The 13,504-nt window shown below is 39.1% G+C and overlaps 1 protein-coding gene across 1 annotated transcript in view; it reads right to left on the reverse strand.

Moving 5' to 3' along the window:
• Positions 1–4,251: 4,251 nt before the first annotated feature.
• The window catches only part of LOC134653117 (uncharacterized), a 57,426-nt gene continuing 48,173 nt past the window's right edge, over positions 4,252–13,504 (reverse strand). The window contains exons 9-16 of the mRNA XM_063508423.1: positions 12,673–12,802; positions 12,125–12,247; positions 10,764–10,853; positions 9,471–9,594; positions 8,404–8,492; positions 7,592–7,721; positions 6,840–6,931; positions 4,252–4,395 (exon numbers count right to left, since the gene is read on the reverse strand). Coding sequence (XP_063364493.1) covers positions 4,252–4,395; positions 6,840–6,931; positions 7,592–7,721; positions 8,404–8,492; positions 9,471–9,594; positions 10,764–10,853; positions 12,125–12,247; positions 12,673–12,802 — 922 coding nt within the window. The remainder of the gene's footprint in view (positions 4,396–6,839; positions 6,932–7,591; positions 7,722–8,403; positions 8,493–9,470; positions 9,595–10,763; positions 10,854–12,124; positions 12,248–12,672; positions 12,803–13,504) is intronic.

The raw sequence follows: 13,504 nt of genomic DNA on the forward strand, positions 1-13,504 counted from the left end.
AAATATTTATATAAAAAATTCAGCAAGCTAATGTGTATACGAAAGAATGGAGTGTAAATTTCGAAAAAGGGGGCTAGTTGAAATTGATAAATCGTTGGAAATATTAGTTTTAGGTTTAAAAAAGAAAATGTGTAAAAAAATACCTAGGTACTTTATATTCAGAATGTCTATGGTTTAACAATAATAAAATAAAGGCAAATTTTACTATGGACAAACGGACATACTAACTATTTAAAACACATCTAAGCCGAAGTACCAATTTAAATCTTTTAATATACTTAAATTTAACTAAAAAACTCATTTAGGACTCGAACTTGAGAAAATACTAAAAAAAAAAACAGAATATGGTAGATATAATATACAATTGTGGTGACTAAAACACAAGCAATTATATAATTTTTCAAAAAAAACATTACTTAAAATAAATAGGTTTATCGATACGGGAATCGAACCTAAACTGCGTGCAAAGGTACATATATGAAATGAAAAAAAAAAATATTTGGAACTACACAATCTTAAAATTAATGGATGATAATTATAGGTATCTAAGAATCTATTCCAACTAGTCCCCGAGGGTTCTGGACCAAGTAGGTAATTATAAATGGTGACAGACAGATATCGAAACGAAAGGTCTAGTCTAGTGTATTATAGTTCTTGTAAAATAACTGTACATACCTATAACATACTAAATAAATAGTGTATTTATGTCAGTAAGTATTAAAATTATATTGCAAACTAGGCTCTATTAGAATATGGAAATGAAAATAGTTTTCCTCGTGCTAATATTGTTACGAGCAAGTGAAATAATCTTACATTGAACCACGAGCGTAGAGAGCCATTCGAAAAGTGGAATATTGACAGTTGCGAGGATAAAAAAAAAACTTTGCCAGCGAGTGAAAGTCAAAAATCTTCACCACACACACCAACGCGAGGAACTGCCAAACAATACAAATCAAATCCAAATGAATACTATTAAATATTTATTATTCAAAATCATGTTATGTCAATTCCTCAAGGCAACATTTCAGCCTCAAGAAACAACTCATTTGCATCGAATTACTTTGGCACTCTTGTGGATAAAATGCAACTTTCTCATCAGTTTTTGAACAATCAAGAGAGCCTTTACGAGCTGGTGTGGTGAAAAAGTACTTTATAAACCCTTTACTTTATATTTACTTACATATTTACATTTATATTTACATACTTTATATTATGTTCAAAACATTGGGTTTATTAAGCCATATATAATTAGCATACCCCGGCCGGCGAGAGCAAAAATGCGTCTGCTCCTAGTGCTTAATTAAATATCGACCATTCTATCGACATATCGATGTCGATAGAATAGTCGACCCTTAATTAAGCACCATTTTTTTTTTTAAACTGAGCCATTAGTATTTGTTATTTATTTCAACTTGATACCTCCACGCGTTTCTAAGAATAACCCTAAAACAATTTTAAACTGAATAAATACAAACACTTGGTTTTAATTTTGTTTACAACAATAATTAATACTTCTGCATATCAATAACGGTGGTCCAGTACATCGTGTTGTTTTTATCGACATCGACCAAAGTGTGTGTCCTCGCACTATTAAGCTGTCAACGCATTTTTGCTCTCGCCGGCCGGGGTATAATTAGGTACTAATATTAAAATAACAATGGGGTTGGCAACTGTCAATGGTTTGCATTGATGTCGCCATCATAGCTTGTCCCTTTCTCTAGTAGAGTTCTATGACATTTGGACTGAAGGGCTGTGATCCAGGGCATAAAATTCCATTAAAAAAAAACAAGTATTTGACACAATTCTAGGGATTGACAAGGCATCAAGCTATGCTGGCGCCATCTGCTAAATACTTCGACCGGCCAACCCCATTGCATTCCTTAATGCAAGGCATGCCCAATCCAATTTGTGGTATTTTCGATCCGATGTTCTATTGAGCTATCTATAAAGTAAAGTAATAATAATAAACCCAGGTAACCAGGCGCCCGTTTCGCGAACGGTATTAGTCTAATATTAATTATGTGTTGCCATTGGTAATCCATACGATTTGACAGGTCGTGGAGTAATATATTATTAGTCTAATACCGTTCGAGAAATGGGCCCCAGAGGGCTGGCCAGTATTTAGCTTAGCGTATAAACATTGCCATTAATCAGCCAGCCTTCTGGGCATCAGTTAGTCTTGTTCTATGTAATTTTTACCGTGTTGAATAAATAAAATCAATAAACTATTTAATGTACGAAATAAGGATATATCTTGATATAGGTACATCAGAAAATACAAAGGCTTAATTCATGCAGTCATGTAACGATGTATTAATTTTATTTCACTAGTGAAAACTCCGAACTACTGAAGCCCATTTCTCGAACGGTAATATTAGTCTAATATTATTAGTGTGTTGTCATGACAACCCATACGAATTGACAGTTCGTGGACTAATATAATATTAGTCTAATATCGTTCGATAAATGGGCCCCTGGGGCTCGTTTCTCAAAAGCTTGTAACTTGTAATACAAGTGGAAGTCCCTTTCTAACAAAAGCTGTCAAAAAGTGACATCCGCTTATATTACAAGTTACAAGCTTTTGAGAAACGGGCCCCAGATGTGCCGTTGGAAACAGTTTAGGTCGGATACTAGATATTATTATATGGTTACAATAAAAATCGAATCGAAAATACCGCAAGCCGATGGGCATATTATTATCTCCAAAATGCTTTAACAGTAGCAAGGATCGTGATATCTCGAGCTTAGTTGGTCGCCCAGGTATTTAAAATTTAAATATCGTTTGTCGGCCATTTATAAAAACAGATTCTGACCACGCTAAGTTTACACAGACTTGCACGACTTTACACGATACATACAACAAATTATTATCCTCTAGGAGCGTGATACTAGATATAGCATAGAATGAAAACTTAGCGTGGTCCGATTCTCTACAATCTAAGGCGGTCCTGACATTGCATGCGGATCCGCAAGCCGCTTCGGTGTGCGAGCAGGACATCGCTATATACGTGCACGTTGTCTCGCTCACACACTGATGCCGTATGCGATGCGGATCTGCGTTACTGTGATAACTGTGTTACTTTGACTTCATACAAAACTTCTCCGCAGTTATAGAATAATGTTCATATAGCTTGGGTACGGTAATAACTGTCATCTCTATACAATTTTGTGAGGTTTTGCATTTTAATGTTATTAAAGGCCAGGCCATACCGGCTGCGTGTGCGTAGACGTGCACGTGTGCGTGCGTTAAAATGTTGGAGCCGCACACGTCACGCAAGCGGTGTGTCGTCTCTCATAAGGAACTGTATATTACAACGGGCACGTGCACGTCTACGAACACGTATCCGGTGTGCACAGGCCTTAATCGTATGGAGATGACAGCTGTCACTAAAATATAGATGCAACCTCCGATAAGTGTTCTATTTTCAGAAAATGGCCTTTTTCTTTATAAATCTTAACTTCAACAAAACTGTTTTATCTATTGTATATATCGTTAAGTTTTTCGACTATGTGGGTAACAATTGCCCTGTCGCTGTAAGATATAAATTATTTATACATTAAGGAACTTCAAGGCCAATCTTATTGTATTAACGAAGTGTCAATTAAATGTTATTATAAATGTTTATAAATTGTTTTATTTTGCATATATCCTAGTTAGTTTTGTAAATTAAGCCCATAACTTAATGCTTTCTTTTTTTGTTTTTTTACCAGAAAATTAAGCATTTAGTAAATTGTAATAAATAAAACCGCAACTAGGTATTAATACATAATTATATTTCGCTCTCATTCGCGTATAAAATGTATCCTTATTTTAATTTAAAGTACTCATTCTTAATTCCACTCTTTTCCTTCTCTATATTATAACTACTTATTATAAGTAAATAAACATTTATTTGGTACAATTGGTTATACCTACTTAAGTGGCAAATAATTACTCGCAGCTGCAAAGATCTTGAAATTAAAGACATTTATATCTGAATTGATTGACTAGGTATGTCTTAGATTAATATCTAACACATAATTATACTTCTATAATAAATATATACAATACGAAACATAACAGCACGTTATTAGTATATTATACGTCGAAATGATGGCAAATTATTCCTAAATTCATAATCAACAGCGAAAAGCATTATCCACGTGTAATTAATTATGAATAATGTAATTAATTATGAATAAAGAATAAAAGTTCATCTTTAGATGTTAATTGTGAAAACGACACATAATTTATATCCGCAAGTTTAAATATTAATGTGGTCTGTTGTCCCGGCCTCGCTGCGAATGGATGCGGGCGAGGAAGCTGGGGGTACTGGTATCCAGGCCCGAGGAGAGACGGACGGGCGACGGGCCCGACCGACCCTCGAGCCAATGCGTCATCATCTCACCCTTACCCTGAAAATAACAACGGGCAGTTTTAACGGGCTGCTATGTTTATGATGACCAGGTTGCGTAGCCAACATGCCAATCGCTTACGCTCCGTAGCGATCGAAACGCAACTGTCACTGTCGCACTAATATGGAAGAGTGATAGAGAGACGCAAAGCGTTTCGTTGTCGTAGCGATAACAGTCGTCACCTTGGCTAGGCCGATATGATGGTCGTTTTTAGGGTTCCGTACCCAAAGGGTAAAAACGGGACCCTATTACTAAGACTCCGCTGTCCGTCCGTCCGTCCGTCCGTCCGTCCGTCCGTCCGTCCGTCCGTCCGTCCGTCCGTCCGTCCGTCTGTCACCAGGCTGTATCTCACGAACCGTGATAGCTAGACAGTTGAAATTTTCACAGATGATGTAATTCTGTTGCCGCTATAACAACAAATACTAAAAACAGAATAAAATAAAAATTTAAGTGGGGCTCCCATAAAACAAACGTGATTTTTGACCGAAGTTAAGCAACGTCGGGCGGGGGTTTTTTTGCTTGTTTTTAGGGTTCCGTAGCCAAATGGCAAAAAACGGAACCCTTATAGATTCGTCATGTCTGTCTGTCTGTCTGTCCGTCTGTCTGTCCGTCCGTATGTCACAGCCACTTTTCTCCGAAACTATAAGAACTATACTGTTGAAACTTGGTAAGTAGATGTATTCTGTGAACCGCATTAAGATTTTCATACAAAAATAGAAAAAAAACAATACATTTTTGGGGTTCCCCATACTTCGAACTGAAATTCAAAAATTTTTTTTTCATCATACACATACGTGTGGGTATCTATGGATAGGTCTTCAAAAATGATATTGAGGTTTCTAATATCATTTTTTTCTAAACTGAATAGTTTACGCGAGAGACACTTCCAAAGTGGTAAAATGTGTGTCCCCCCCCCCCTGTAACTTCGAAAATAAGAGAATGATAAAACTAAAAAAAATATATGATGTACATTACCATGTAAACTTCCACCGAAAATTGGTTTGAACGAGATCTAGTAAGTAGTTTTTTTTTATACGTCATAAATCGCCTAAATACGGAACCCTTCATGGGCGAGTCCGACTCGCACTTGGCCGCTTTTTTTTTACTCGTTTTGCTCTATTTTTTGGTGATGGTGCGGAACCCTCCGTGCGCGAGTCCGACTCGCTCTTGGCTGATTTTTATCTACAGCGAGATGAAAACAGTCTCCGTCACTTTCCATCGCGCGGTATTAAAAAGTGACGGTTATTTTTATCATTTACTTAGAATTTAGATAGTCATCCATCATACGCCTGATATGCGGCCTAGTAGATAATGACCCTATCTACGAAGCACCAGGTTCAAATCCTGGTAAGGACATTTATTTGTGTTTATCACAAATATTTGTTCCTGACTTATGGGTGTTTACTATGTATTTAAGTATTTATCTATTATATATATATCGTTCTCTATCGTCCCACAACATGCCTTACTGCGCTCATTGTACAATACACAATACAGACTATACTATACAGGCTACAGGCAGGCAGGGTATTGTACTATACTGTACAGGCTAGGTCGATTTGTGTAACATTGGCCCATAAATATTTATTTCCTTCTGTAGTTACCTTTACGTTGCAAAGCATGCAAAGCTCTTTATGCAAGGAGTAGACTCCGGCTGAAGCAAAAAGGTTTGGAAACTTAGCAAAAGGGTCAAAAAGAATACTGTGTTCACGTCTTTCCTATAGACATACACAAGAGTTAAGGGCTATAAAGGTAAATTTTCATATTTAATCCTTATCCACGTGAAAAGGTTCTCCTATCTATGACAAAATCATTACTTACATGCCCACAAGCTGTTAACTATTGCCCACAGGAGAGAAAACTAGTGTGATCGCGTGAACTGTACATTTTTCTCTCCTGTGGGCAATAGTTAACAGCTTGTGGGCATGTAAGTAATGATTTTATCATAGTTCTCTAAATAAAAGGAGGACCTTTTCACGTGGATAAGGATTAAATAAGAAAATTAACCTTTATAGCCCTTAACTCTTGTGTATGTCTACAGGAAAGACGTGAACACAGTATTCTTTTTGACCCAAAAGACAACTCCAAATCATAACGGGGGTGTTTACTGGCCATTACGGGGTCAAAGAAATTCTGGCCAAGATGGGACACTCTGACAACACCGAATGTCGTATGTGTGGCGAAGAGGAAGATACAGTGAAACACTTAATATGTGAATGTCACGCCCTCGCCAGATAAAGAATGAAGGACTTTGGAGCAGGATATCTGGAACCAAAGGACATTAAAACGCTACCCATGAGCTCCATCATCCGACACATGGATATGGTGGGAAAAGCTCTTGAGTAGTTGGCGGATCTTCTCTAGGGGGTAATTGCACAAAAGATCCCTATGGGTCGAAGTGTATCCGCAAGGGCCCCCGAAAAAAATAAGATAAGATAAGATACCTTTACGTCGACTACTCCTCGAGGGGATGTGATGAACCTGCCGTTCCGGTCCAGAGCTCTCTTTACGTCGTCGGATATTTGAATCTTCATTGCTGAAAAAAAGACATAAAAGTGCTACTTATTTATAATACAAATCCGAAAACTATGAAATTGCCAACGATCTGTTAGATAGAGTATAAAATAAGTTTTTGGCAAAAATTTCATATTTGGTACAAGCTTTTATGGCTGACTGTACTTTTCTTACGACAGACAACTAATACTCATCGAGACAATTCTAAAAACCCCTAACACAATTAGGTTGCGTTGTTTCATCACAGAGTTCCTATGGCCACCTCCTGTCTCCATCATCAGATCAGCTCGATGGTACCATAATATTGCATTGTCACCCGACTTACATGTGTATGCAAAATTTCAGCTCAATCGGAAACCGGGAAGTGGATCAAATTTAACTTGCAAGATTCCATTACATAGTTACATACAGGTCGACCTAATAAAAGCTTGTTAATTAAATAGGAATATGTCATGATCCGTCTAAGGCCTACTTGCACCATTCCACTTAAGGGGTTAACCGCTTAAACCTGGAATTACCATGGTTACCAGTACAATTTGACACTGGGTTAACGGTTTAAACGCTTAAACTCGGGTTAGTTGGATGGTGCAAATGGCGCAAAGCAACTTACGCTCGCTGGTACCCGGTACTCCAGTATCCTGTGTGGGTGAGACAAACATTACAATATATTTCAGAAACTTACGCTCGCTGGTACTTTCCATTCGACTAGCCGTATTGATGGTGTCCCCAAAGAGGCAGTACCGCGGCATCTTACTCCCAACGATCCCCGCGACACAGGGCCCTGTGTGAATGCCGCTTCTCATGCATAACGTCTGTGTATGAAGAAATAGGTCAGTTAGCTTGTGGAATAAAGAAAATATTGAAATATACTGCCTCGAGCGAGATTCCCTGAGACACCGGTAGAGTTATCTCAAAAAAAAAAAACTGCGCCACTGCAACTTACCTTATTTTTGATTCTGTTTCTTAAATAAATACCAATAAGAATACATAATATTACATTTGGAAATTACCTATTAAATTTTTAATTATCACAATCTTTGAACGGTTTTGGATTTCCAAGTACCTAAAGCAAAAAAAACTCTTGCAATCTACTTCACGGTTTCATTTCTTTAATGTAACTGTACTAGACAAAGCATATATAAGCTACGCTACACGCATGGAAAGTAAAGCTAAAGAAGTACACAGAGATAATTACCCATTACCTTAGTACCTACTTGATGTGTGGTATCAGGAATATTCCGTGGCATATTATATTATGACTGTAGGTACAACAAGCTGCACTCAAACGAAGGCAACCAAGTACACCGAGACATTTACCTAAGTTCCTACCTGATCTGAACGGTAAGGTTCGGCTATCTGAAATGTGCTGTGGCAACTAGCAGCTCTAGCACCATACTAGCAATTTCCGTGGCATATTTTTATTATAGCTATACAATAAGCTTCGGGGCAAGCAATTAAAGGCAAACAAGTACACGGAGACAGTTACCTAAGTACCTGATCGGGACGGTGCGGCAGCCTGCAGTGTGCTGTGGCCGCTAGCAGCTCTAGCGCCATACTGGCAATTTCCGTGGCATGTTTGTTGCCTGCAACATAGGAAAAGTCAAAAAGGATCGGACGTAAACTGTAGGGGGTAATATAGGGGGTCCCGTCGAATTTTTAGTTTTTGATTCGATTTCGATCTAGTTAAGGGGGCAGAGTAGTTATTGCGCACGGTTTCTGTGGCCAATGCGTATCTTATCACTGAAGTCATCGATAAATACTTACTTATTTCTCTATGCTCAAGTGTACTAAACTTTCTCGAAATACAAGGGTTTCATAGGTTAGGCGGGGCGTGCAGCGCGGCATTAATCGGCCAAAAGATTTGAGCAGGGTAGCTCTCATCATGTTTGCATTTGTTTAACATGGATGCCGCGCCTTACGCCCCGCTGGTTGACCCGCACGAGTGGTCACTCTAACTCACTTAAAGCTAGGGTTAGCACGACGGATCCAGATCCGGATAATTCGTACATTTCGGATCCGGATTGGAAACCCTACTTAGAGCGTTTTCACATTGTCAGATCCCATATTGGATATCAGATTGGCTTTGGAGAAAAACCGCCGCTACAAAATGCTCTATGGCATCAAATTTTTGCCATTTTGAAACGTATTTGTATAAAGCAATGTCCCGCTCGCACTTCGGAGCCGCATGCGGATCCGCATTAAGGATGACTCACGTTAAACCGGGCCGGAGCTTCTCGCGCTTACTTTTCTATGACAAATGACCGGTGATCACGTAATGCCTTCCATAGAAAACGAAGCTCCGGAAGCTCCGGCCCGGACACGGACCGGTCTAACTTGAGTCATCCTTTAAATATAAAACGCAACCGCCTTACACTAAGGCCTGAGTGGACGCTCGAAGCGGAGCGTTCGGCGGGGCGTGCAGCGTGGCGTCGGGCTCACGCGTGATGTGAGCAGCGTGCACTAAGGCCGCTCCTATACGCTTGCATTTGTTTAACATGCACGCCGCACGCCCCGCCCCGCTGCACGCCCAACTCGAGCGTCCACTCAGGCCTTACACTTACCGTTTCTAACGGGCAACCCAGAAGCCACCATGTAAGAGTCGCCGATGGTTTCGATTTTGTAGACGTCGTAGCATTCTATACGGTCGTCGAACAACTTGTAAACTGAGTTCAGGAAACTAATAACCTGTAATATAATGAGAAAAACTTAATTAAGGAGGTTTTCTGGCCGTTTTTTTTTGTTGTCCCCTACACTTTTTTTTTCAAATTTGGGATTTTTTATGTTATTTCTACTCAGAATCACGAGTTATTTCTATCCTAAATAGGAGAAAAAAAGTGTCCCAAAATTTCCATAAATTTTTCGATCTTTCCATTACGCGACCGCCATACAGTCTATGAAAAATGGTGACGGAATGGAAATAAAAATCATAGGACACTTTTTTTCTCCTATTAGGATAGAAAGAGCTCGTGATTCTGAGTTAACATAAAAATATCCCAAATTTGAAAAAAAAGTGTAGGGGACAACAAAAAAAAAAACGCCCTTCTGATTGTAATAACAGGTTATGAATTTAATCTGGATTTGATGGATGTCAGTGTCAAAGGTGACATTTCTTCAACCAGAAACGTCTCTTTTGACACTGACAGATCATATCCATAACAAATCCAGACCACCTATCACGGTCGCATTTTTATCACCTGTCATGCTATGCGTCACTTTCGCACTTACATATTTGTTAGAACGTGACAGCCATGGTGACAAATGATAAAGAGCCGGCCTTATAGATCAAATTCATGGCCTGTTATTACGACCAGAATACGCCCAAGAGTTTTGTTGTTTGTCTACTCGTTAAAAATGTAATTAACTATTGCGATATTTGCAAACTGTATTTTGGACATTAAATTTCGTACGTAGCCTATTTCATTATGAAAACGAATACAGTTGTGGTTAATAATCTATATTTGAATATAATAATATGTACCAAGTAGGTATACATAATTAAACCACATTACAATTTGAATTTAAGTAGGTAAGTATTTACATTAAATATGTGGTTTAATTGTTAACTCGAATCAGTTACAATTTAACTACTTATGACTAACTGTTAATACCAGTCATAGCTACATAATTCATACTGTTAAAAATAATAATGTAATAATAGGCACAAATAGTTATATTCCTTAAATGACACGTAAAATTTTGACTTTTCCTTTTCTTTGTTGCTAGTGGCTTTTCTGAGAAAAGGTTCCAACGAAATGAGACCATCCTCCTTTTTTGAAGTTAATTAAAAATACTTCCTCATGGGGAAACCGGTATTTACAAGAGTTTTCTCTCCCCTTCTTTATTAGCTATTTTACCTGGTAAGGAGTGGACACGGCAGCAATAGCAGTGAATCCGACAATATCACTGAAGTAGACAGTCACCGAGGCAAAATACTCCGCCGGGACCTGAAAGCAAGTAAGGGATACATTTTAAACCTTGTGGTACGTTCACTTAGATTACTGAATGGCCAAATAACAGAGGGTAATGTTTTTTCGGTGAGCGTAGAATGCCAAATGGTTTGGCATTCCCATGGGCAAAATTCTACACGAAGTTTTTACGACAGTTTCTTGCTATGGACTACGACTGTTTGAAAAGTTTTCTATGAGAAGTATGCAATCCGCACGCAATCAGTCTAATGCCCAGTGCGTTACAAAGTTTTCGGGACGTATGTACTAAATATAATTTGTTAACAGTTTGTTTCGGAGTAAGAGAAATAATTTATCAAAAAGCTGCATCAAATTTTGAATTAAATTGTCCATGTTATGAAGTCCCAAATTGTATAGCTTAGCGTTGTATAGCAAAGTGCATAAGCATGGAACAGCAGCCCAAATACTCTTGGAGAGATCTGTGACAATGACTAAATATGTTACCTATAGTAACCTTGGAGGATATAATCAAACGGAGACGCCATGTCTGTAATTTTCTGTACAAAACAGTCTGCCGATTTTTGCGGGGGAGGGGAACGTCAAATGTATGCGTAACGTAAAAATAGCCATGTCAGATAAACGTCAGTCCATACATTGTGTATGACCGTTGGCCGCCTATTTTCGACAGAGGGGAAAGCCTGTTAATGGCTACTCCGTTTAGTTGTATCCTCCAAGATAGTAACATTGTTTTGTGTGTTATTTGATATCAGTTGGGTAGATATGTCAGGAACGCGGCTGCAATTGAGTAAGTAAAATGATAAAACCCGTTTCCCATCTTATGCTATCTTATGCTGCGCGGCTTCAGTTTAAAACGAGGGTTCACCGGCTTAGACTCAACATACTTCCTGAGCTGTGTCCCTAAGTAATACAGAAAAAAAAATTTTACTAGTACGCTTTAAGAAAAATAATACAGCATTAAACAGATCTTACTAAGTCTAACGATTTATAAAGACTGGAACGCAAGTTAATTCAGAATTGGGCTATTTCTAGAGCTTTTACACCATCGTTATATAACTCTTAGCTGTATAATGAGTCATATGAGTACCTACCGTTATCATGCCTGTGTTTTACTTGGGGTAAAGGATGACTGACGCTAGACCGGGCCGGGCCCGGGCCGAGGCGTCCGGCATGTCATTTTCTATGACGACTGATCGGTGATCACGTGTGCTTTCCATAGAAAACGAAGCGCCGGAAGCTCCGGCCCGGCCCTGGCCCGGTGTAGCGTGAGTCATCCATGTGTTTATATTTACCTGCTGGGTTTGCTTCAACTGTTTAGCCACGGTGGCCGGCAGCATCTCGTAGAGGAGAGAGTCGCTCAACTCCTTCTCGTATTCCAGTTCTCGTGCCTTCTCGGCCAAGTTCGTAGCGTATACCTGTAAGAAGGTACCATTTTATGACTAGTTTCACTAGTGAATCTTAGACTTTTCGTACGGGTAGGTAGCAAATCGCAACAATATCAGCGTCGTGTATTTTTAGAATTACTTATTAAAATAACAGGATAAATAAATATGTGAATCTATATTTATTAATGGTTGGAGAACTGCTAGGTTCAAATGGGACTTATTGAATTATTTACGTATACCGAGTGCACCTATATAGGTACATACTCGTAGGTTAACTTGTGTACTTTGTAGCAATAATGTGGATGACAGGGAAGGTCAAGGAATATACCTAACTGCAGCGAAATGGCCGAACGGCTAAACTCCTTTCTTATCAACAGACTAGAAAAAGGCCGTGGATATAAAAGTTTAAGGCCTTTGCCAAGTAGTGAGACACTCAATAGACTTGTAAGTCGAACCTGAATAGTATTGACAGCTGTCCTGACGAGAGCGATGATGATGGGAGACACCACACACACCAGCACCAGAATGCCAGCGCATACGGCCTCGCTGCGACGCGCCTCCCTCAAACTCTCTGTTACTCCATCCCTGGATATCAAGAATTTAGGATATAACCTCAGTTTAATGGGCTGTCAGTCCATCTTGCTCTGATGAACTGGTGCGATACAGAGGAAAATGCGATCGAGTGCATGGAGTCTTTGACGACCGGTCTGGCCTAGTGGGTAGTGACCCTGCCTGTGAAGCCGCGGTCCTGGGTTCGAATCCCAGTAAGGGCATTTATTTGTCTGACGAGCACAGATATTTGTTCCTGAGTCATGGTTGTTTTCTATGTATTTAAGTATTTGTATATTATATATATCGTTGTCTGAGTACCCACAACACAAGCTTTCTTGAGCTTACCGTGGGACTTAGTCAATTTGTGTAATAATGTCCTATAATATTTATTTATTTATTTATTTAGTCTCTAACGTAAATGTCAAATGCCAACTCGCTCATTAGCCGATTGTCATGTAAATGTACCGCTAGTTATTCGCCAATAACGATCGTGTGCGATTCTTCCGCAAATGGCAGGTGAACGCAAATTGTTAGATTGAAGCACCTTTTAGTTTATAACTTATAAAGGGGCCAACTGATTAGCAGTCCGCCGGATGATATCGTCCTGCCAGTTGTTCGGAGCTGTCAACTTTTTGTTCTAACTGACAGGCCGATACCGTCCGGCGGACTGTTAAGTGGGCCCCTTACCCATACATACTCGTACCCTCCAATCCTTCAGTTATAGGTTTATTATTG

The sequence above is a fragment of the Cydia amplana genome, chromosome 12, assembly GCF_948474715.1.
Source record: "Cydia amplana chromosome 12, ilCydAmpl1.1, whole genome shotgun sequence".
Classification (NCBI taxonomy): domain Eukaryota; kingdom Metazoa; phylum Arthropoda; class Insecta; order Lepidoptera; family Tortricidae; genus Cydia; species Cydia amplana.